Source organism: Lampetra fluviatilis, chromosome 67 (assembly GCF_964198595.1).
Source record: "Lampetra fluviatilis chromosome 67, kcLamFluv1.1, whole genome shotgun sequence".
Classification (NCBI taxonomy): domain Eukaryota; kingdom Metazoa; phylum Chordata; class Hyperoartia; order Petromyzontiformes; family Petromyzontidae; genus Lampetra; species Lampetra fluviatilis.
Window position 1 is genome coordinate 4,258,111 of NC_136341.1, and position 26,463 is coordinate 4,284,573.

Consider the following 26,463-nt stretch of genomic DNA (forward strand, 5'->3'; position numbering starts at 1 on the left):
ATATACACTACCATACACTGCACAATATACACTACTATACACTGCACAATATACACTACTATACACTGCACAATATACACTGCTATACACTGCACAAGATACACTACTATACACTGCACAAGATACACTACTATACACTGCACAAGATACACTACTATACACTGCACAAGATACACTACTATACACTGCACAATATACACTACTATACACTGCACTATACACTACTATACACTGCACAAGATACACTACTATACACTGCACTATACACTACTATACACTGCACAAGATACACTACTATACACTGCACAATATACACTACTATACACTGCACTATACACTACTATACACTGCACAATATACACTACTATACACTGCACAAGATACACTACTATACACTGCACAATATACACTACTATACACTGCACAATATACACTACTATACACTGCACAAGATACACTACTATACACTGCACAAGATACACTACTATACACTGCACAAGATACACTACTATACACTGCACAATATACACTACTATACACTGCACAAGATACACTACTATACACTGCACAAGATACACTACCATACACTGCACAATATACACTACTATACACTGCACAAGATACACTACTATACACTGCACAAGATACACTACTATACACTGCACAAGATACACTACTATACACTGCACAATATACACTACCATACACTGCACAATATACACTACTATACACTGCACAAGATACACTACTATACACTGCACAAGATACACTACTATACACTGCACAATATACACTACTATACACTGCACAAGATACACTACTATACACTGCACAATATACACTACCATACACTGCACAATATACACTACTATACACTGCACAAGATACACTACTATACACTGCACAATATACACTACCATACACTGCACAAGATACACTACTATACACTGCACAATATACACTACTATACACTGCACAAGATACACTACCATACACTGCACAAGATACACTGCACAATATACACTACTATACACTGCACCATACACTACACTACTATACACTGCACAATATACACTACCATACACTGCACAATATACACTACTATACACTGCACAAGATACACTACTATACACTGCACAATATACACTACCATACACTGCACAATATACACTACTATACACTGCACAAGATACACTACTATACAACACTGCACAAGATACACTACTATACACTGCACAAGATACACTACTATACACTGCACAAGATACACTACTATACACTGCACAATATACACTACCATACACTGCACAATATACACTACTATACACTGCACAAGATACACTACTATACAACACTGCACAAGATACACTACTATACACTGCACAATATACACTACCATACACTGCACAAGATACACTACTATACACTGCACAATATACACTACTATACACTGCACAAGATACACTACTATACAACACTGCACAAGATACACTACTATACACTGCACAATATACACTACCATACACTGCAGAATATACACTACTATACACTGCACAAGATACACTACTATACACTGCACAAGATACACTACTATACACTGCACAAGATACACTGCACAATATACACGACTATACACTACAATACACTGCACAATATACACTACTATACACTGCACAATATACACTACTATACACTGCACCATACACTACACTACTATACACTGCACAATATACACTACTATACACTGCACAATATACACTACTATACACTGCACCATACACTACACTACTATATACTGCACTACCACATACCTGTCAACCCCTTCTCAGTGCCCTACCTTATCACAGACCAACTCAGACCTTAGTGGTCACCCCGTGCCCATTATAAATATCAACGTTCATCCTACAAAGCCCCACCACAAAGGAGACACACAAACAAAGAGACAAATAATTACGATCATTAATTTTGCCCGTATTGAAACGGCTGTACGCCGTATGGAACATGAAGACTCAATTCCCCTGTACAAGAATACAGGGTAATAAACCGTATGGGTTGACAGATATGCTACAATACACTACACTCCTATACACTACACTATACACTACTATACACTGCACTCCTATACACTACACTATACACTACTATACACTGCACTCCTATACACTACACTATACACTACTATACACTGCACTGCTACAGACAACACTCCTATACACTACACTATACACTGCACTGCTACAGACAACACTCCTATACACTACACTATACACTACACTATACACTGCACTGCTACAGACAACACTCCTATACACTACACTATACACTACACTATACACTGCACTGCTACAGACAACACTCCTATACACTACACTATACAATACTATACACTGCACTACTATACACTACACTATACACTACACTATACACTACCATACACTGCACTACTATACACTACACTACTATACACTACACTGCTACAGACAACACTACTATACACTACACTATACACTACACTACTATACACCGCACTACTATACACTACTATACACTACACTTCTATACCATACCTGTCAAACCCTTATCACAGACCAACTCAGACCTTAGTGGTCACCCCGTGCCCATTATCAATCTCAACGTTCATCCTACAAAGCCCCACCACAAGAGAGATAAACACAAACAAATAGACAATAATTAGGATTCATCTTCTTGGTTCTTTCGGTAAAGTCATCACGTAGAAGGGAAGTAATAAAATAATAAAAATAAAACATAATGAAATACAATTCTCACGACGTTTCGGCCACAACGCAAGCAGCCGTTCTCAGGTCGAATTATTTTTTTATTTTTTTTTATTATTTCCCTTCTACGTGACTTTACCGAAAGAACCAAGAAGATGAATCCCTGCAGTCACGAAGGCTTTAAATCGAAATTTAGAAAATGACACTTACTACCCAGGAACAAAAACATTGTTTTTGTTACACAGCAATTATAATTACCGCTTAACCGCTAAGACGTCAATATCGCCGTTAGTACGCCACTGTTTAAAACGTGATCATCTATTTCTTATCCCTAAGACTGTTGTTGTTGTTTGTCAACTCGAGCCCGAGGAGGTTGCGGCGTTTGCTGCAAACATTTAACGTCGACACGCAATTGAACTGCGCGCTCGCGATTCCCCGTAGATCAGGCCCGAAGCCTCGGCCTCGCCTAGCGAGCCTGCGGCCCGACCCCGCGTCCGCTCCGGCGGGACCCCCCGGGAGGACGGACCCCCCCCCCCCCCTCTCGGGATATAGAAAAAAAAAATCGTTTGTGGTAACGATTTTTTGTTGTTTTGATCGATTAGCGATTATTAGCGATGAACTGACTCCGCTTACTGTTGATCGATTACCGTCGTCGAGACGAAGGCAGCGCCGGTGTTCGCGTCTTCACTCGGGACGCATCGACTGCCGATAAAAAAACAAAACAGCGGCGACGCGGGATGACGTCATGTCGGCGCGCGCGGCGACGTCATCGCGCGCGAGGTTAACATTGCCGCCGTAATGACGTCACCGAGTAAGCGCGATGACGTAGAGCGAGCGGTCCTGAGCAAATTCAACTTCAGCGCCTCCCCCCCCGCTCTTCCCCCATTCGCCAAGGCGTGATGACGTCATCTAGTTTACTCAATGACGTCATCCGCGCTAAACTTTTTGCAACACCGTGCCGGCGCGATGACGTAATTGCGTTTCCCAGAGACCCGCCCACACACGGCACGCACAGTCAATGGGTGTCTTTGCGTAGTGACGCTACGACGCCGGCGTAACGCGGTGACATCAACACGAGGCAGCTCGGCGCAATGACGTCACCAAGCGACGAATGTGACGGTGTTTTTTGTGCAAAATTTTGCTGTCTTTTCTTGGATTTTCTGTTTGCACTTAGTCACGTATTCACTTTAAGATGTTTTTTTGTTTGTTGCGGTTGCACCCGATTCAAGAGCCGAATGGCTCACAGGGCTATACCTAATAAATGAACTTGAAACTTGAACTTGAGGATTAACTCGATGGCGTCACCACGCAAACAAACGTGGTGACGGTACCGTGCATACGAACGTGGTGACGTCACCACGCAAAGGAACGTGGTGACGCCACCCACGCAAACGGAACGCGGTGACGTCACCACACAAACGAACGAGGTGACGCCGCCACGCAAACGGAACGCGGTGACGTCACTTACGCAAACGAACGTGGTGACATCACTAACGCAAACGAACTTTTTCACCCACGGAAGCGAACGTGGTGACGTCACCACGCAAACGGAACGTGGTGACGTCACTAACGCAAACGAACGCGGTGACGTCACTAACGCAAACGAACTTTTTCACCCACGGAAGCGAACGTGGTGACGTCACCACGCAAATGAACGCGGTGACGTCACCACGCAAACCAACGCGGTGACGCCCACCACGCAAGCGAACGTGGTGACGCCCTCACGCAAACGGAACAAGGTGACGTCACCACGCAAACCAAAGCGGTGACGCCACCCACGGAAGCGAACGTGATGTCACCACGCAAACAAACGCGATGACGTCACCCCGTAACCTGCCCCGGTGACGTCACCACGCAAACGAACGCGATGACGTCATGGCCACAAGGCCCCGCCTGGCAGCGCCTCACGCGCGCACTGTACGACGCTGGGTGACTGCAGCGCACTGTACACACGCCTCGCAAAGTTGGCGCCGCGTTCAGACAAAACCTCCTGCAAGTCGCGTCACTGCCTCGTAGTTATCACGATCATCGTGGTGCTGGTGGTGGATGTTTACAAGGGCTACTCTGGGGTTCTGCCCAGGTGAGAATCGGCCTCGGGTGAGTGAGTGGGGTGAGTGAGTGGGGTGAGTGAGTGGGGTGAGTGAGTGGGGTGAGTGAGTGGGTGGGGGGTGAGTGGGGTGGGTGGGTGAGTGAGTGAGTGGGGTGGGTGAGTGAGTGGGGTGGGTGGGGTGGGTGAGTGAGTGGGGTGGGTGAGTGAGTGGGGTTGGTGAGTGAGTGGGGTGGGTGGGGTGAGTGAGTGGGGTGGGTGGGGTGAGTGAGTGGGGTGAGTGAGGGGGGTGAGTGGGTGGGGTGAGTGAGTGGGTGGGGGGTGAGTGGGGTGGGTGAGTGAGTGGGGTGAGTGAGTGGGGTGAGTGAGTGGGGTGAGTGAGTGGGTGGGGGCTGAGTGGGGTGGGTGAGTGAGTGAGTGGGGTGAGTGAGTGGGGTGGGTGGGGTGGGTGAGTGAGTGAGTGGGGTGGGTGAGTGAGTGGGGTGGGTGAGTGAGTGGGGTGGGTGGGGTGAGTGAGTGAGTGAGTGGGGTGGGTGAGTGAGTGGGGTGGGTGGGGTGGGTGAGTGAATGGGGTGGGTGAGTGAGTGGGGTGGGTGGGGTGAGTGAGTGGGGTGGGTGGGGTGAGTGAGTGGGGTGAGTGAGGGGGGTGGGTGGGTGGGGTGAGTGAGTGGGTGGGGGGTGAGTGGGGTGGGTGAGTGAGTGGGGTGAGTGAGTGGGGTGAGTGAGTGGGGTGAGTGAGTGGGGTGAGTGAGTGGGGTGAGTGAGTGGGTGGGGGGTGAGTGGGGTGGGTGAGTGAGTGAGTGGGGTGAGTGAGTGGGGTGGGTGAGTGAGTGGGGTGGGTGAGTGAGTGGGGTGGGTGAGTGAGTGGGGTGAGTGAGTGGGGTGAGTGAGTGGGGTGAGTGAGTGGGTGGGGGGTGAGTGGGGTGGGTGAGTGAGTGGGGTGGGTGAGTGAGTGGGGTGGGTGGGTGGGGTGGGTGAGTGAGTGGGGTGGGTGAGTGAGTGGGGTGGGTGGGGTGAGTGAGTGGGGTGGGTCGGGTGAGTGAGTGGGGTGAGTGAGGGGGGTGAGTGGGTGGGGTGAGTGAGTGGGTTGAGTGAGTGGGGTGAGTGAGGGGGGTGAGTGAGTGGGTGGGGGGTGAGTGAGTGAGTGAGTGGGGTGGGTGAGTGAGTGGGGTGGGTAGGGTGGGTGAGTGAGTGGGGTGGGTGAGTGAGTGGGGTGGGTGAGTGAGTGGGGTGAGTGAGTGAGTGGGGTGGGTGAGTGAGTGGGGTGGGGTGAGTGAGTGGGGTGAGTGAGTGGGGTGAGTGAGTGGGTGGGGGGTGAGTGGGGTGGGTGGGGTGGGTGAGTGGGTGGGTGGGGTGAGTGAGTGGGGTGGGTGGGGTGAGTGAGTGGGGTGAGTGAGGGGGGTGAGTGGGTGGGGTGAGTGAGTGGGGTGAGTGAGGGGGTTGAGTGAGTGGGGTGAGTGAGGGGGGTGAGTGAGTGGGTGGGGGGTGAGTGGGGTGGGTGAGTGAGTGAGTGGGGTGGGTGAGTGAGTGGGGTGGGTAGGGTGGGTGAGTGAGTGGGGTGGGTGAGTGAGTGAGTGGGGTGGGTGAGTGAGTGGGGTGGGTGAGTGAGTGGGGTGGGTGAGTGAGTGGGGTGGGTGAGTGAGTGGGGTGGGTGAGTGAGTGGGGTGGGTGAGTGAGTGGGGTGGGTGAGTGAGTGGGGTGGGTGAGTGAGTGGGGTGAGTGAGGGGGGTGAGTGAGGGGGGTGAGTGAGTGGGTGGGGGGTGAGTGGGGTGGGTGAGTGAGTGGGGTGAGTGAGGGGGGTGAGTGAGTGGGGTGAGTGAGTGGGGTGAGTGAGTGGGGTGGGTGAGTGAGTGAGTGGGGTGGGTGAGTGAGTGGGGTGGGTGGGGTGGGTGAGTGAGTGGGGTGGGTGATTGAGTGGGGTGGGTGAGTGAGTGGGGTGGGGTGAGTGAGTGAGTGAGTGGGGTGGGTGAGTGAGTGGGGTGGGTAGGGTGGGTGAGTGAGTGGGGTGGGTGAGTGAGTGGGGTGGGTGAGTGAGTGGGGTGGGTGAGTGAGTGGGGTGGGGTGAGTGAGTGGGGTGAGTGAGTGGGGTGAGTGAGTGGGGTGGGTGAGTGAGTGAGTGGGGTGGGTGAGTGAGTGGGGTGGGTGGGGTGGGTGAGTGAGTGGGGTGGGTGAGTGAGTGGGGTGGGTGGGGTGAGTGAGTGGGGTGGGTGGGGTGAGTGAGTGGGGTGAGTGGGTGGGGGGTGAGTGGGGTGGGTGAGTGAGTGAGTGGGGTGGGTGAGTGAGTGAGTGGGGTGGGTGAGTGGGGTGGGTGGGTGGGGTGGGTGAGTGAGTGGGGGTGGGTGAGTGAGTGGGGTGGGTGGGGTGAGTGAGTGAGTGAGTGGGGTGGGTGAGTGAGTGGGGTGGGTAGGGTGGGTGAGTGAGTGAGGTGGGTGAGTGAGTGGGGTGGGTGAGTGAGTGGGGTGGGTGAGTGAGTGGGGTGGGGTGAGTGAGTGGGGTGAGTGAGTGGGGTGAGTGAGTGGGTGGGGGGTGAGTGGGGTGGGTGAGTGAGTGAGTGGGGTGGGTGAGTGAGTGGGGTGGGTGGGGTGGGTGAGTGAGTGGGGTGGGTGAGTGAGTGGGGTGGGTGGGGTGAGTGAGTGGGGTGGGTGGGGTGAGTGAGGGGGGTGAGTGGGTGGGGTGAGTGAGTGGGGTGAGTGAGGGGGGTGAGTGAGGGGGGTGAGTGAGTGGGTGGGGGGTGAGTGGGGTGGGTGAGTGAGTGAGTGGGGTGGGTGAGTGAGTGGGGTGGGTAGGGTGGGTGAGTGAGTGGGGTGGGTGAGTGAGTGGGGTGGGTGAGTGAGTGGGGTGAGTGAGTGAGTGGGGTGGGTGAGTGGGGTGGGGTGAGTGAGTGGGGTGAGTGAGTGGGGTGAGTGAGTGGGTGGGGGGTGAGTGGGGTGGGTGAGTGAGTGAGTGGGGTGGGTGAGTGAGTGGGGTGGGTGGGGTGGGTGAGTGGGTGGGTGGGGTGAGTGAGTGGGGTGGGTGGGGTGAGTGAGTGGGGTGAGTGAGGGGGGTGAGTGGGTGGGGTGAGTGAGTGGGGTGAGTGAGGGGGTTGAGTGAGTGGGGTGGGTGAGTGAGTGGGGTGGGTGAGTGAGTGGGGTGAGTGAGGGGGTTGAGTGAGTGGGATGAGTGAGGGGGGTGAGTGAGTGGGTGGGGGGTGAGTGGGGTGGGTGAGTGAGTGGGGTGGGTAGGGTGGGTGAGTGAGTGGGGTGGGTGAGTGAGTGGGGTGGGTGAGTGAGTGGGGTGGGTGAGTGAGTGGGGTGGGTGAGTGAGTGGGGTGGGTGAGTGAGTGGGGTGAGTGAGGGGGTTGAGTGAGGGGGGTGAGTGAGGGGGGTGAGTGAGTGGGTGGGGGGTGAGTGGGGTGGGTGAGTGAGTGAGTGGGGTGGGTGAGTGAGTCGGGTGGGTAGGGTGGGTGAGTGAGTGGGGTGGGTGAGTGAGTGGGGTGGGTGAGTGAGTGGGGTGGGTGAGTGAGTGGGGTGGGTGAGTGAGTGGGGTGGGTGAGTGAGTGGGGTGGGTGAGTGAGTGGGGTGAGTGAGTGAGTGGGGTGGGTGAGTGAGTGAGTGGGGTGGGTGAGTGAGTGGGGTGGGTGAGTGAGTGGGGTGGGTGAGTGAGTGGGGTGGGTGAGTGAGTGGGGTGGGTGAGTGAGTGGGGTGAGTGAGTGGGGTGGGTGGAGCGACTGGGTGAGTGAGTGGGGTGAGCGACTGGGTGAGTGAGCGACTGAGTGACGAATTGGGTGACCAAATAGGTGAGTGGATGAGTGCCCGAGTGAGTGAGCAAGTTGGTGAGTGGCTGACTGGGTGTATGATGTGGTGAGTTAACGGATTGGGTGAGCAGGTGAGTGATTGAATGAATGACTGATCGCGTGAGTAGTTGAATGACTGGGGTGAGTGGGATGGGTGAGTAGGGTGAGCGACTGGGTGAGTGAGTGGAGTGGGTTAGTGAGTGGGGTGAGCGAGTGGGGTGAGCGGGGTGGGTGAGCGAGTGTGGTGAGCGGGATGGGTGAGTGGGGTGGGTGAGTGGGGTGAGCGACTGAGTGAGCGATTGTGTGAGCGAATAGGTGAGTGAGTGGATGAGTGCCCGAGCGAGTTGGTGAGTTGGTGACTGGGTTGTATGATGTGGTGAGTTAACTGATTTGGCGAGTAGGTGAGTGATTGAATGAATGACTGATTGCGTGAGTAGTTGAATGACTGGGGTGAGTGGGGTGGGTGAGTGGGGTGAGCGACTGGGTGAGTGAGTGGGGTGAGCGAGTGGGGTGAGCGAGTGGGGTGAGTGGGGTGGGTGAGTGGGGTGGGTGAGTGGGGTGAGCGATTGGGTGAGCGAATAGGTGAGTGAGTGGATGAGTGCCCGAGCGAGTTGGTGAGTGACTGACTGGGTTGTATGATGGGACGAGTAGGTGAGTGATTGAATGAATGACTGATCGCGTCAGTGAGTGAGTGACTGGGTGAGTGAGTGACTTGCCGACTCAGCTGACTGTCACCCGTGTGCCGGCGTATGAACAGGATACGGTGAACGATGATGGGTGATTGTCATCCCACCGGATCGACTCCCAATCCTCCTGCTCCCAGTGCCTCCCAGTCCACGCTCCAAGCATCGGAATCCATCCCGGGATTTCCACCTCATCCTGCTCCCAGTGCCTCCCAGTCCACGCTCCAAGCATCGGAATCCATCCCGGGATTTCCACCTCCTGCTCCCAGTGCATCCCAGTCCACGCTCCAAGCATCGGAATCCATCCCGGGATTTCCACCTCCTGCTCCCAGTGCATCCCAGTCCACGCTCCAAGCATCGGAATCCATCCCGGGATTTCCACCTCCTGCTCCCAGTGCATCCCAGTCCACGCTCCAAGCATCGGAATCCATCCCGGGATTTCCACCTCATCCTGCTCCCAGTGTCTCCCACTCCACGCTCCAAGCATCGGAATCCATCCCGGGACTTCCACCTCATCCTGCTCCCAGTGCATCCCACTCCACGCTCCAAGCATCGGAATCCATCCCGGGATTTGCACCTCATCCTGCTCCCAGTGCATCCCACTCCACGCTCCAAGCATCGGAGTCCATCCCGGGATTTCCGCCTTCTGTGGATGATGGACATGAATCAGGGAATCCCGATATTGTCGATGAGGAATGTGGGAATTCTGCCGAGGTTCAAGAATCTGGGAATGTGGAACACAGACTCCAGTATTCCCATGAACGGGATTCTGAGACTTGTGAGGAAATGGATGTCAGGAATTCCGGTTATCAGGGATCTGGAAATTCTGAAGAACTGGGACAAAGCAATTCCGGTTATCAGGAATCCGGGAATTCTGAAGAACTGGGACAAAGCAATTCCGGTTATCGGGAATCTGTGAATTCTGAAGAACTGGGACAAAGCATTCCCGGTTATCAGGAATCTGGGAATTCCGAAGAACTGGGCGTTGAGAATCCCGGCAGTGGGAAATCTGGGAATGCCGAGGATCAGGAGTCTGGGAATGCCGATGATCAAGAAAGCATGGAGGTCGGGGACTCGGCCTTCTAGTGAGGAGACGCACGGCACACACGGAGACACGGGGACACGGGGTCACGGGGTCACGGGGTCACGGACACACGGGGTCACGGAGACACGGGGTCACGGGGACACGGAGACACGGGGACACGAGGTCACGGGGTCACGGACACACGGAGACACGGGGTCACGGAGACACGGGGACACGGGGTCACGGAGACACGGGGTCACGGGGTCACGGAGACACGGGGTCACGGGGACACGGAGACACGGGGTCACGAGGACACGGAGACACGGGGACACGGGGACACGGGGTCACGGGGTCACGGAGACACGGGGTCACGGGGACACGGGGTCACGGAGACACGGGGTCACGGAGACACGGAGACACGGGGACACGGAGACACAGAGACACGGGGACACGGAGACACGGGGTCACGGAGACACGGAGACACGGGGTCACGGGGACACGGGGTCACGGAGACACGGAGACACGGGGACACGGGGTCACGGAGACACGGGGTCACGGAGACACGGGGACACGGAGACACGGGGACACGGAGACACGGGGACACGGGGTCACGGGGACACGGGGTCACGGAGACACGGGGTCACGGGGACACGGGGACACGGGGTCACGGACACACGGGGTCACGGAGACACGGGGTCACGGGGACACGGGGTCACGGAGACACGGGGTCACGGAGACACGGGGACACGGGGACACGGGGTCACGGAGACACGGGGTCACGAGGACACGGGGACACGGGGTCACGGGGACACGGGGTCACGGAGACACGGGGTCACGGGGTCACGGAGACACGGGGTCACGGAGACACGGAGACACGGAGACACGGGGACACGGGGTCACGGAGACACGGGGACACGGGGTCACGGAGACACGGGGTCATGGAGACAGGGAGACACGGGGTCACGGAGACACGGGGACACGGGGTCACGGAGACACGGGGACACGGGGACACGGAGACACGCTCTGTCCCGTCCGGCATTGCTGATGATGATGATGGTAGCTGTGCTGATGGTAGCTGTGATGCTGATGATGATGATGGTAGCTGTGATGCTGCTGATGATGATGGTAGCTGTGATGCTGCTGCTGCTGATGATGGTGGTTGCTGTGCTGATGATGGTAGCTGTGATGGTGATGGTAGCTGTGATGCTGCTGATGATGATGGTAGCTGTGATGCTGCTGATGATGATGGTGGTTGCTGTGCTGATGATGGTAGCTGTGATGGTGATGGTAGCTGTGATGGTGATGATGGTAGCTGTGCTGCTGATGATGATGATGATGGTAGCTGTGATGCTGCTGATGATGATGATGGTGGTTGCTGTGCTGATGATGGTAGCTGTGATGGTGATGGTAGCTGTGATGCTGCTGATGATGATGGTAGCTGTGATGCTGCTGATGATGATGATGGTGGTTGCTGTGCTGATGATGGTAGCTGTGATGGTGATGGTAGCTGTGATGGTGATGATGGTAGCTGTGCTGCTGATGATGATGATGGTAGCTGTGATGCTGCTGATGATGATGATGGTGGTTGCTGTGCTGATGATGGTAGCTGTGATGGTGATGGTAGCTGTGATGCTGCTGATGATGATGGTAGCTGTGATGCTGCTGATGATGATGGTGGTTGCTGTGCTGATGATGGTAGCTGTGATGATGGTGGTAGCTGTGATGCTGATGGTAGCTGTGATGATGATGGTGGTAGCTGTGCTGATGATGATGGTGGTATCTGTGATGATGATGGTAGCTGTGATGATGTTGATGTGTGTGGTGTTGATGTGTGGTGATGATGATGATGGTGGTGTGTGTGATGTTGATAACGATGTTGATGATGTGTGTGTGATGATGATAACGATGTTGACGATGTGTGTGGTGATGTTGATAACGATGTTGATGATGTGTGTGTGTGATGATAACGATGTTGATGTGTGTGATGTTGATAACGATGTTGATGTGTGTGATGTTGATGACGATGTTGACGATGTGTGTGATGTTGATGATGTTGACGTGTGTGATGTTGATGATGTTGATGATGTTGACGATGTTGATGTGTGGTGATGACGATGTTGATGATGTGTGTGGTGATGGTGGTAGTGGTGAGACCTGCAGCCTGTCCTCACCGCCACGCCTCCTGGTGATGACGATGTTGATGATGATGTGTGTGATGTTGACGATGTTGATGATGTATGTGATGATGTTGATGATGTTGATGATGTGTGTGGTGATGGTGGTAGTGTTGAGACCTGCAGCCTGTCCTCACCGCCACGCCTCCTGGTGATGACGATGTTGATGATGATGTGTGTGATGTTGACGATGTTGATGATGTATGTGATGATGTTGATGATGTTGATGATGTGTGTGGTGATGGTGGTAGTGGTGAGACCTGCAGCCTGTCCTCACCGCCACGCCTCCTGGTGATGACGATGTTGATGATGATGTGTGTGATGTTGACGATGTTGATGATGTATGTGATGATGTTGATGATGTTGATGATGTGTGTGGTGATGGTGGTAGTGGTGAGATCTGCAGCCTGTCCTCACCGCCACGCCTCCTGGTGATGACGATGTTGATGATGATGTGTGTGATGTTGACGATGTTGACGATGTTGATGATGTATGTGATGATGTTGATGATGTTGATGATGTGTGTGGTGATGGTGGTAGTGTTGAGACCTGCAGCCTGTCCTCACCGCCACGCCTCCTGGTGATGACGATGTTGATGATGATGTGTGTGATGTTGACGATGTTGATGATGTATGTGATGATGTTGATGATGTTGATGATGTGTGTGGTGATGGTGGTAGTGGTGAGACCTGCAACCTGTCCTCACCGCCACGCCTCCTGGTGATGACGATGTTGATGATGATGTGTGTGATGTTGACGATGTTGATGATGTATGTGATGATGTTGATGATGTGTGTGGTGATGGTGGTAGTGGTGAGACCTGCAGCCTGTCCTCACCGCCACGCCTCCTGGTGATGACGATGTTGATGATGATGTGTGTGATGTTGACGATGTTGACGATGTTGATGATGTATGTGATGATGTTGATGATGTTGATGATGTGTGTGGTGATGGTGGTAGTGGTGAGACCTGCAGCCTGTCCTCGCCGCCGCGACTCGTGGCCCACTCCACCTCGGAGTTCGCCTCCTCACCCCACAACTTCCTCAAGGGCTGCCTCTGGTGAGCGGTGAGCGCGAGTGGTGAGCGGTGGTGGTGAGCGGTGGTGGTGGGCAGTGGTGGTGAGCGCGAGTGGTGAGCGGTGGTGAGCGGTGAGCGCAAGTGGTGGTGGTGGGCGGTGGTGGTGAGCGCGAGTGGTGAGCGGTGGGGAGCGGTGAGCGCAAGTGGTGGTGGTGAGCGCGAGTGGTGAGTGGTGGTGGTGAGCGGTGGTGGTGAGCGCGAGTGGTGAGCGCAAGTGGTGAGCGGTGGTGAGTGTGAGTGGTGAGCGGTGGTGAGCGGTGAGCGCAAGTGGTGGTGGTGAGCGCGAGTGGTGAGTGGTGGTGGTGAGCGGTGGTGGTGAGTGTGAGTGGTGAGCGGTGGTGAGCGGTGGTGAGTGGTGAGCGCGAGTGGTGAGCAGTGGTGAGTGAGTGGTTGCGATCATGGCAGTGGTGGTGGTCGTTTTGGTAGTACAGTCACGGTGGTGGTTGTTGTTGGTGGTGGTCGTACTGCTGGTTGTTGTGGTAGTAATGGTGGTGGTAGTTGTGGTGGTTGTAGTTATCGTTGTGGTGGTGGTTGTTGTAGTTATTGTTGCAGTAATTGTTGTGGTGGTTGTTGTAGTTATTGTTGTGGTTGTTGTAGTTGTGGTAGTGGTTGTAGTTATTGTTGTGGTGGTTGTAGTTATTGTTGTGGTGGTTGTAGTTATTGTTGTGGTGGTTGTAGTTATTGTTGTGGTGGTTGTAGTTATTGTTGTGGTTGTTGTAGTTATTGTTGTGGTGGTTGTAGTTATTGTTGTGGTGGTTGTAGTTATTGTTGTGGTGGTTGTAGTTATTGTTGTGGTGGTTGTAGTTATTGTTGTGGTGGTTGTAGTTATTGTTGTGGTGGTTGTAGTTATTGTTGTGGTGGTGGTTGTAGTTATTGTTGTGGTGGTTGTAGTTATTGTTGTGGTGGTTGTAGTTATTGTTGTGGTGGTTGTAGTTATTGTTGTGGTGGTTGTTGTAGTTATTGTTGTGGTGGTTGTAGTTATTGTTGTGGTGGTTGTAGTTATTGTTGTGGTGGTTGTAGTTATTGTTGTGGTGGTTGTAGTTATTGTTGTGGTGGTTGTAGTTATTGTTGTGGTGGTTGTAGTTATTGTTGTGGTGGTTGTAGTTATTGTTGTGGTGGTTGTAGTTATTGTTGTGGTGGTTGTAGTTATTGTTGTGGTGGTGGTTGTTGTAGTTATTGTTGTGGTGGTTGTAGTTATTGTTGTGGTGGTTGTAGTTATTGTTGTGGTGGTTGTAGTTATTGTTGTGGTGGTGGTTGTTGTAGTTATTGTTGTTGTGGTTGTGGTTGCAGGGCCCCGGACGGAACATGCTTCCTCACCAACAGCGAGGATAACGCGCTGAGGGTGTTCAACCTCCCCACCATCGCTACTCACCCCCCACTCACCACCACCACCACCACCACGCTCGAGCCTGAACAGATGGTGAGTGGGGTACACTCACCACGCTACTCACCCCCCACTCACCACCACCACCACCACACTCGAGCCTGAACAGATGGTGAGTGGGGTACACTCACCACGCTACTCACCCCCCACTCACCACCACCACCACCACACTCGAGCCTGAACAGATGGTGAGTGGGGTACACTCACCATCGCTACTCACCCCCCACTCACCACCACCACCACCACCACGCTCGAGCCTGAACAGATGGTGAGTGGGGTACACTCACCACGCTACTCACCCCCCACTCACCACCACCACCACCACACTCGAGCCTGAACAGATGGTGAGTGGGGTACACTCACCACGCTACTCACCCCCCACTCACCACCACCACCACCACACTCGAGCCTGAACAGATGGTGAGTGGGGTACACTCACCACGCTACTCACCCCCCACTCACCACCACCACGCTCGAGCCTGAACAGATGGTGAGTGGGGTACACTCACCACGCTACTCACCCCCCACTCACCACCACCACCACCACCACGCTCGAGCCTGAACAGATGGTGAGTGGGGTACACTCACCACCCTACTCACCCCCCACTCACCACCACCACCACGCTCGAGCCTGAACAGATGGTGAGTGGGGTACACTCACCACGCTACTCACCCCCCACTCACCACCACCACCACCACGCTCGAGCCTGAACAGATGGTGAGTGGGGTACACTCACCACCCTACTCACCCCCCACTCACCACCACCACCACCACCACGCTCGAGCCTGAACAGATGGTGAGTGGGGTACACTCACCACGCTACTCACCCCCCACTCACCACCACCACCACCACGCTCGAGCCTGAACAGATGGTGAGTGGGGTACACTCACCACCCTACCCATCACCCTACTCACCATGCTACTCACCACTCTACTCACCACCCTACCCACCACGCCACCCACCACGCTACTCACCACTCACCACTCACTCACCACGCCGCTCACCACTACCACCACGCTACTCACCACTCACCACTCACTCACCACGCCACTCACCACTACCACCACGCTACTCACCACTCACCACGCCACTCACCATGCTACTCACCACTCTACTCACCACCCTACCCACCACGCCACCCACCACGCTACTCACCACTCACCACGCCACTCACCACGCCACTCACCACTACCACCACGCTACTCACCACTCACCACGCCACTCACCACGCCACTCACCACTACCACCACGCTACTCACCACTCACCACGCCACCCACCACGCTACTCAGCACTCACCACTCACTCACCACGCCGCTCACCACCCACCCTGCCCTCTCCCCGCGTGTCCCAGGCCCCGGCTCTGCGAATGCACGAGGCGGAGTCTGTCTACGACTTCTGCTGGTACCCGCTCATGAACTCCTACGACCCCACGTCTTGCGTGTGAGCGCCACGCATCGCACACACGCACGCACGCACACACGCGCACGCACACACGCTCACACACGCACCACACACACGCACACACATGCACACTCACACGCACACACACGCGCACACGCGCACACGCGCACACACGCACACACGCACACACGCGCACACACGCACACACACGCACACACACGCACACACACACACACTCACACACGCACCACACACACGCACACACACGCACCACACACACACACACGCACCACACACACGCACACACGCACACACACACACGCACACACACTCACACACGCACGCGCACGCACGCGCACGCACACGCACACACACGCACACACACGCACACACACGCACACACGCTCATGAACTCCTACGACCCCACGTCTTGCGTGTGAGCGCCACGCATCGCACACACGCACACGCACACACACTCACACACGCACCACACACACGCGCACACACGCACACACGCCACACACGCACACACACTCACACACGCACCACACACACGCACACACACGCACACACGCTCATGAACTCCTACGACCCCACGTCCTGTGTGTAAGCGCCACTCATCACACACGCACACACACGCACACACACGCACACGCACACACACGCACGCACGCACACGCATGCACACACACTCACACACGCACCGCACACACGCACACACACTCACACGCACACACACGCACACACACACGCACACACACTCACACACGCACCACACACACGCACACAAACGCACCACACACACACACACACGCACACACGCACCACACGCACACCCACGCACACACACACGCACACACACTCACACACGCACCACACACACGCACACACACGCACCACACACACACGCACACACACGCACACACGCACACACGCACACACTCACCACACACACGCACACACACACACGCACACACACTCACACACGCACCACACACACGCACACACACGCACACACGCTCATGAACTCCTACGACCCCACGTCCTGTGTGTAAGCGCCACTCATCACACACGCACACACGCACCACACACACGCACCACACACACGCACACACGCACACACACGCACGCACACGCACGCATGCACACACACGCACGCGCACATGCGCACACACGCACACACGCGCACGCGCACACGCACACATACGCACGCACAGACGCATGCACGTGCACACACGCATCCCAAAGACAAAGGTCCCCCGTGTAGTCTTTAACAGACTGCAGGGGCAAGTGCTGTTAGCGAGCAGCACCTGTGAAAGCTGCCGGCACTGTGGCACACGAGGGGGTGGGTGGCCAGCACCACGCACGGTGACGGTGTGACGTGGTGGTGGTGATGGTGTGACGTGGTGGTGGTGGTTGTGTGACGTGGTGGTGGTGTGACGTGGTGATGGTGGTGGTGTGACGTGGTGGTGGTGACGGTGTGACGTGGTGGTGGTCGTGGTGGTGTGACGTGGTGATGGTGGTGGTGTGACGTGGTGATGGTGGTGGTGTGACGTGGTGGTGGTGGTGTGACGTGGTGGTGGTGACGGTGTGACGTGGTGGTGGTCGTGGTGGTGGTGGTGTGACGTGGTGATGGTGGTGGTGTGACGTGGTGGTGGTGGTGGTTGTGTGACGTGGTTGTGGTGGTGGTGGTTGTGTGACGTGGTGATGGTGGTGGTGTGACGTGGTGATGGTGGTGGTGTGACGTGGTGGTGGTGACGGTGTGACGTGGTGGTGGTCGTGGTGGTGGTGGTGTGACGTGGTGATGGTGGTGGTGTGACGTGGTGGTGGTGGTTGTGTGACGTGGTGGTGGTGGTTGTGTGACGTGGTGGTGGTGGTGTGACGTGGTGGTGGTGTGACGTGGTGGTGGTGGTGGTGTGACGTGGTGGTGGTGGTTGTGTGACGTGGTGGTGGTGTGACGTGGTGGTGGTGGTGGTGTGACGTGGTGGTGGTGGTGTGACGTGGTGGTGGTGGTTGTGTGACGTGGTGGTGGTGACGGTGTGACGTGGTGGTCGTGGTGGTGGTTGTGTGACGTGGTGGTGGTGGTGGTGTGACGTGGTGGTGGTGGTGGTGTGACGTGGTGGTTGTGTGACGTGGTGGTGGTGACGGTGTGACGTGGTGGTCGTGGTGGTGGTTGTGTGACGTGGTGGTGGTGGTGTAACGTGCTGGTGGTGGTGTGACGTGGTGGTGGTGGTCGTGGTGATGGTGGTGGTGGTGGTGTGACGTGGTGGTGATGGTGGTGGTGGTTGTGTGACGTGGTGGTGATCGTGGTGGTGGTGGTGGTTGTGTGACGTGGTGGTGATCGTGGTGGTGGTGGTGTGACGTGGTGGTGGTGTGACGTGGTGATGGTGGTGGTGGTGTGACGTGGTGGTGATGGTGGTGGTGGTGGTTGTGTGACGTGGTGGTGATCGTGGTGGTGGTTGTGTGACGTGGTGGTGGTGGTGGTGGTGTGACGTGGTGGTGGTGGTGGTGGTGGTGTCGTTGTGCCAGGCTGGCGAGCACGAGCCGTGACAACCCCATCCACATGTGGGACGCCTTCACGGGGCAGCTCCGAGCGTCATACCGCGCCTACGACCACCTGGTAACACAAACAACAACAACAACAACATTACAACAACAACAACAACATTTCGATGTAAAGCTTTCGTGACTGCAGGGATTCATCTTCTTGGTTCTTTCGGTAAAGTCATCACGTAGAAGGGAAGTAATAAAATAATAAAAATAAATATAAAAACATAATACAATTATTCTCACAAATAATTGTATTATGTTTTATTTTTATTATTTTATTACTTCCCTTCTACGTGACTTTACCGAAAGAACCAAGAAGAACATTACAACATTACAACATTACAACAACAACATTACAACAACAACACCGGTTGTGGTGGCGGTTGCGGTGGTTGTGATGGTGGTGGTTGTGGTGATGGTAGTTGTTGTGGTGGTTGTGGTGCTATCTGGATGAGCTCGAGGCGGCACGTTCGCTCTGCGATGATGTTGTGGTGGTGGTTGTGGTGGTGATTGTGGTGGTGGTTGTGGTGGTGATTGTGGTGGTGGTTGTGGTGGTGGTGGTGGTGCTATGAGGACGAGCTGGAAGCGGCACGCTCGCTCTACGATGATGATGATGATGATGTGGTGGTGTTTGTGGTGGTGGTGGTGGTGATTATGGTTGTGGTTGTGGTGGTGCTATGAGGACGAGCTGGAAGCGGCACGCTCGCTCTACGATGATGATGATGTTGTGGTGATTGTGGTTGTGATGGTTGTGGTTGTGGTGCTTGTGATTGTGGTGGTGATTGTTGTGGTAGTTGTTGTGATTGTGGTGGTTGTGGTGGTGGTGGTGCTATGAGGACGAGCTGGAAGCGGCACGCTCGCTCTACGATGATGATGATGTGGTGTTTGTGGTGGTGGTGATTATGGTTGTGGTTGTGGTGGTGCTATGAGAACGAACTGGAGGCGGCACGCTCGCTCTGCAATGATAATGATGTTGTGGTGGTGGTTGTGGTGGTGGTTGTGATTGTGGTGGTGGTGGTTTTGATTGTGGTGGTTGTGATTGTGGTGGTGATGGTTGTGGTGGTGGTGGTGGTTGTGATTGTGGTGATTGTGGTTGTGGTGGTTGTGGTTGTGGTTGTGGTGGTGATTGTGGTGGTGGTGCTATGAGGACGAGCTAGAGGCGGCTCGCTCGCTCTGCGATGATGATGATGATGTTGTTGTTGTGATTGTGGTTGTGGTGGTTGTGATTGTGGTGGTGGTTGTGATTGTGGTTGTGGTGGTTGTGATTGTGGTGGTGATGGTTGTGGTGGTGGTTGTGATTGTGGTGATTGTGGTTGTGGTGGTTGTGATTGTGGTTGTTGTGGTTGTGGTGCTATGAGGACGAACTAGAGGCGGCTCGCTCGCTCTGCGATGATGATGATGATGATGTTGTGGTGGTGGTTGTGGTGGTGATTGTGGTGGTTGTGATTGTGATTGTTGTGGTCATTGTGGTGGTTGTGATTGTGGTTGTGGTGGTGGTGCTATGAGGACGAGCTAGAGGCGGCTCGCTCGCTCTGCTTCTCCCCCGACGGGCTCCGACTGGCCTGCGGCTTCTCCCGCTCGCTGCGTCTCTTCTCCACGGGGCGGCCCGGACGCGACTGTGAGCAGCGGAAGACCAGCGGTGAGAGTGTCCACCCATCACAAAGCAGCCCCCCACTAAACCAGCCCCCCCTAAACCAGCCTCGCTAAACCAGCTCCACTGTGTATCTATATGTACGTGTGTAGTGCCGTAAGAGGGGAGGGGCTGCTGGGGGCTCTGGGACCCCAGACACTTAAGCCCCTTGGCGCCAGGCACTAGGATCCCAGGCACCCCAGACACTTAAGCCCCTTGGCGCCAGGCACTAGGATCCCAGGCACCCCAGGCACTTAAGCCCCTTGGCTCCAGGCACTAGGATCCCAGGCACCCCAGACACTTAAGCCCCTTGGCTCCAGGCACTAGGATCCCAGGCACCCCAGACGCTTAAGCCCCTTGGCTCCAGGCACTAGGATCCCAGGCACCCCAGACGCTTAAGCCCCTTGGCGCCAGGCACTAGGATCCCAGGCACCCCAGACGCTTAAGCCCCTTGGCTCCAGGCACTAGGATCCCAGGCACCCCAGACGCTTAAGCCCCTTGGCTCCAGGCACTAGGATCCCAGGCACCCCAGGCACTTAAGCCCCTTGGCGCCAGGCACTAGGATCCCAGGCACCCCAGACGCTTAAGCCCCTTGGCTCCAGGCACTAGGATCCCAGGCACCCCAGACACTTAAGCCCCTTGGCTCCAGGCACTAGGATCCCAGGCACCCCAGACACTTAAGCCCCTTGGCTCCAGGCACTAGGATCCCAGGCACCCCAGACACTTAAGCCCCTTGGCGACAGGCACTAGGATCCCAGGCACCCCAGACGCTTAAGCCCCTTGGCGACAGGCACTAGGATCCCAGGCACCCCAGACACTTAAGCCCCTTGGCGCCAGGCACTAGGATCCCAGGCACCCCAGACACCTAAGCCCCTTGGCGACAGGCACTAGGATCCCAGGCACCCCAGACAGCTAAGCCCCTTGGCTCCAGGCACTAGGATCCCAGGCACCCCAGACGCTTAAGCCCCTTGGCGCAACCAACAGGGGGGCTGTGTGTGCTCTGTGGGATATGTGGGGGCGCACACAGCCCCCCACCCCTCGTTGGAGACGAGGCATAAAAGGGCAGCTCCCTGGACGATCGGGGCCAGTCGTAGCTCAAGACACAAGACCCAAGACCAGCCAGCTTAGGACCCTGGACCCCCTCATCCCGCTTGTCCTTGTAAGGGCCGGGACGCTGTGAGGGCCAGTGGTGGCACTCTGGGACTCCCGGCTCTACGTCCTTGTAAGGGCGAGTTCCGAGGAAGCCAGAGTCTAGACCCGCACCTTGGCTGGGTCGGGTCAGGTAGCCTCCCCTAGGGTAGTTGTAGCCGGAGGACCCCAGAGCGTAGCCAGAGTAGTGTACCTAGGCCGTGTACCTAGGCCGTGTCCCTAGGCCGTGTCCCTAGGCCGTGTACCTAGGCTGTAACCCTAGGCCGTGTACCTAGGCTGTGTACCTAGGCCGTGTACCTAGGCCGTGTACCTAGGCCGTGTACCTAGGCCGTGTACCTAGGCTGTCTATCTAGGCCGTGTCCCTAGGCCGTGTCCCTAGGCCGTGTACCTAGGCCGTGTACCTAGGCCGTGTCCCTAGGCCGTGTCCCTAGGCCGTGTCCCTAGGCCGTGTACCTAGGCTGTAACCCTAGGCCGCGTACCTAGGCCGTGTACCTAGGCTGTGTCCCTAGGCCGCGTCGCTAGGCCGTGTACCTAGGCCGTGTCCCTAGGCCGTGTACCTAGGCCGTGTCCCTAGGCCGTGTACCTAGGCCGTGTACCTAGGCTGTGTCCCTAGGCCGCGTCGCTAGGCCGTGTACCTAGGCCGTGTACCTAGGCCGTGTACCTAGGCCGTGTACCTAGGCTGTGTACCTAGGCCGTGTACCTAGGCCGTGTCCCTAGGCCGTGTACCTAGGCCGTGTACCTAGGCCGTGTCCCTAGGCCGTGTACCTAGGCTGTGTACCTAGGCCGTGTACCTAGGCCGTGTACCTAGGCTGTGTACCTAGGCTGTGTACCTAGGCTGTGTACCTAGGCTGTGTACCTAGGCCGTGTACCTAGGCCGTGTCCCTAGGCCGTGTACCTAGGCCGTGTCCCTAGGCCGTGTACCTAGGCCGTGTACCTAGGCCGTGTCCCTAGGCCGTGTACCTAGGCCGTGTCCCTAGGCTGTGTACCTAGGCCGTGTCCCTAGGCCGTGTACCTAGGCCGTGTATCTAGGCCGTGTACCTAGGCCGTGTACCTAGGCCGTGTCGCTAGGATGTGTATCTAGGCCGTGTCGCTAGGATGTGTATCTAGGCCGTGACCCTAGGCCGTGACCCTAGGCCGTGACCCTAGGCCGTGTACCTAGGCCGTGTCGCTAGGATGTGTATCTAGGCTGTGTATCTAGGCCGTGTACCTAGGCTGTAACAGGGTGTCAGGACTGTTGGAGTGTTGTATTGTAATAAAGAAGTTGCCTCTACAAGTGTCTCCGGAACCCATTACACGCGTGTACGTGTGTATATGTGTATCTATATGTATGTGTATCTATGTGTGTGTGTATCTATATATATATGTGTGTGTGTCTGCGTGTGTCTGCGTGTGTGTCCTGCGCACAGCGGGTGGCGTGGGCCTGGCGGGCATCGTGTCGTGCGTCTGCTACGACCCCGCGGGTCGCGTCGTGGCCTGCGGCTCGTACGGCCGCGACGTGGCGCTCTACGGAGCTCGCGAACCGGGCCTCCTGTGCCTCCTGCGGGGACACCGGGGAGGCCTCACCCACCTCGCCTTCTCGCCCGACGGGCACACGCTCTACACGGGCGGGCGCAAGGTGGGACAAGCGGGGAGACGCGGGGACAGGCGGGGAGACACACGGGGAGACGGGGATAGAGACACGCGGGGAGACACGGGGAGGCGGGGGAGACGCAGGGACAGGCGGGGAGACGCGGGGAGATGGGGGACACGCGGGGACAGGCGGGGAGACACGCGGGGAGATGGGGATAGAGACACGGGGACAGGCGGGGAGACACGCGGGGAGATGGGGATAGAGACACGGGGACACGCGGGGAGACACGGGAGACGCAGGGACAGGCGGGGAGACGGGGGGGGGGGGGAGAGACGCGGGGAGACACACAGGGACATGGGGATAGAAACATGGGGACATGGGGATAGAGACAGGGGGACACGCGGGGAGACAGGGGAGACGCAGGGACAGGCGAGGAGACGGGGGGGGGGGGGAGACGCGGGGAGACACGGAGACACACAGGGACATGGGGATAGAAACATGGGGACATGGGGATAGAGACAGGGGGACACGCGGGGAGACACGGGGAGACACTCGGGGAGACGCGAGAGGAGATACTCGGGGAGACCTGGGGACACGCGGGGAGACACGCGGAGACGCGGAGACACAAGGACACACACAGGCAGCCGCTGTGTACAGCGGGGCACACAAGGTGACGTTGTTGTTGTTGACGTCGTTGTTGTTGACGTTGTTGTTGTTGTTGACGTTGTTGTTGTTGTTGACGTCGTTGTTGTTGTTGACGTCGTTGTTGACGTTGTTGTTGACGTCGTTGTTGTTGTTGACGTCGTTGTTGTTGTTGTTGACGTCGTTGTTGTTGTTGTTGACGTCGTTGTTGACGTTGTTCTTGTTGTTGACGTCGTTGTTGTTGACGTCGTTGTTGTTGTTGTTGTTGTTGACGTCGTTGCTGTTGACGTCGTTGTTGTTGTTGACGTCGTTGTTGTTGACGTCGTTGTTGTTGACGTCGTCGTCGTTGTTGTTGTTGACGTCGTTGTTGTTGTTGTTGACGTCGTTGTTGTTGACGTCGTTGTTGTTGACGACGTCGTCGTTGTTGACGTTGTTGTTGTTGTTGTCAGGACCCCGAGCTGCTGAGCTGGGATCTCCGAGCCCCAGGCGAGATCCTGTGCTGCTTCCCCCGCGTCGTCACCACCAACCAGCGCATCTACTTCCAGCTGAGCCGGTCAGCGAGCCACCCTGACCCGACCCTTGACCCTGACCTTGACCCGACCTTGACCCGACCTTGACCCTGACCCGACCTTGACCCCGATCTGGCATTGTCCTTGACCCCGATCTGGCATCGTCCTTGACCCCAACGTGGCCTCGACCTCTGACCCGACCCTGACCCACCTTGACCTCAATGCGGCTCTTGGACCCGACCTTGACCTCTGACCTGGCATCGTCCTTGACCCCCAACGTGACCTCAGACTCGACCTTGACCCGACCCTGACCCTGACCCACTTGGACCCTGACCCGGCCTTGAACTCGACCCTGACCCAACCCTGACCCCAATGCGGCTCTTGGACCCGACCTTGACCCCTGATCTGGCCTCAACCCTTGACCTTGTGCCACTTGCATTCGACCTTGCCCCTGACCTTCGTCCCCCCCCCGGCCCGCTACTGCTGCTTGCTAACAGCAGCCTTTTCGCGGCGTTCCGTTAAGGCTGACACGGTGGCGTGGTGGCGGTGGTGTGGTGGTGTTGTGGTGGTGTGGTGGTGTTGTGGTGGTGTGATGGTGATGGTGGTGTTGGTGTTGTTGTGATGGTGGTGGTGTTGTGATGGTGATGGTGGTGGTGTTGTTGTGGTGGTGGGTTGCTGGTGGTGTGGTGGTAATGCTAATGGTGTTGGTGGTGTTGTGGTTGTGGTGTTGGTGGTGATGGTGGTGCTGTGCGTGTCCCACCACCAGGTGCGGCAGCGTGCTGGTGAGCGGTGACACGGCGGTGTTGTGGTGGTGGTATTGGTGGTGTGGTGTGGTGTTGTTGTGGTGGTGGTGTTGGTGGTGGTGTTCTTGTTGTGATGGTGTTGTTGGTGATGGTGGTGCTGTGCGTGTACCACCACCAGGTGCGGCAGCGTGCTGGTGAGCGGTGACACCGAGGGCTGTGTGAGCGCCTGGGACGTGGTGGTTGATGGTGTGGTGGTGTTGTGGTGATGGTGTTGTGGTGGTGGTGGTGTTGTTGGTGATGGTGGTGCTGTGCGTGTACCACCACCAGGTGCGGCAGCGTGCTGGTGAGCGGTGACACGGCGGGCTGTGTGAGCGCCTGGGACGTGGTGGTGTTGTTGTGGTGTTGTTGTGGTGATGGTGTTGTGGTGGTGGTGGTGGTGGTGTTGGTGGTGATGGTGGTGCTGTGCGTGTACCACCACCAGGTGCGGCAGCGTGCTGGTGAGCGGTGACACCGAGGGCTGTGTGAGCGCCTGGGACGTGGTGACGGCACGTGGTCTCCAGCCTCCATCGGCCCGCCACAGCCTCCACGCCGACTGTGTCAACGGGGTCAGGTGGGTGGGTGAGGTGGGCGGGTTGGGTGGGTGAGGTGGGTGAGGTGGGTGGGGTGGGTGGGGTGGGTGAGGTGGGTGGGTGGGTGGGGGGGGTGGGTGGGGTGGGGGGCGTGGGTGGGGTGGGTGGGGTGAGGCGGGTGGTTGGGGTGGGTCAGGTGGGCGGGTCTGACAAAGCTCCCCTGTCCCCCCCTCCAACGTGAACAGGCTGTTGGGGCAAGTGCTGTTAGCGAGCACACAGACACACGCACACAGACACACGCACACAGACACACGCACACAGACACACACACAGACACACACACAGACACACACACAGACACACATTAAGACACACACAGAGACACACACACACACAGAGAAACACACAGACACACACAGACACAAGACACACAGACACACACACAGACACACACACAGACACACACACAGACACACACACACAGACACACACACACAGACACACACACAGACACGTACACACAGACACGTACACACACCCACACACTCATGAAGTTCCACTTTCAAACACGAGTCCCCCCCTCCCCCCCACCCCGGGTCCCCAGCATCAATCAGCCCCCCCCCCCCGGCCCCTCCCCCTGCCTTTTATCCGCCCCCCACAGAGGTCACGCCCCTGACCCCCCCCCCACCCACCCCCCATCAAAATAAAAGTCACCCCCCTTGAACGACGAGTGACAAACAACCACGGCGCTGAGCAGCTGAGGGGGGGGAGGGCGACACGGTGGTGGGGGCCCTGGGTGGG

General features: G+C 56.3%; 1 protein-coding gene and 1 long non-coding RNA gene across 3 annotated transcripts; both read left to right on the top strand.

Moving 5' to 3' along the window:
* Positions 1-4,628: 4,628 nt before the first annotated feature.
* Positions 4,629-13,486, top strand: LOC144952468 (uncharacterized). 2 transcript variants are annotated; one of them, XR_013640632.1, is made up of 3 exons: positions 4,629-4,832; positions 9,312-10,322; positions 13,396-13,486. It is a non-coding gene; the product is annotated as an uncharacterized LOC144952468 (long non-coding RNA). The 2 variants fall into 2 exon arrangements; XR_013640633.1 differs by having other exon boundaries at positions 4,629-4,815.
* Positions 13,487-15,361: 1,875 nt separating this feature from the next.
* WRAP53 (WD repeat containing antisense to TP53) lies at positions 15,362-25,359 on the top strand. Its single transcript, XM_078882797.1, has 7 exons — positions 15,362-15,693; positions 16,251-16,339; positions 18,830-18,920; positions 20,357-20,489; positions 23,036-23,244; positions 24,291-24,394; positions 25,272-25,359. The coding sequence occupies exons 1-7, from the start codon at positions 15,691-15,693 to the stop codon at positions 25,357-25,359; spliced, it is 717 nt and encodes a 238-aa protein (XP_078738923.1). The 5' UTR covers positions 15,362-15,690.
* Positions 25,360-26,463: the final 1,104 nt, after the last annotated feature.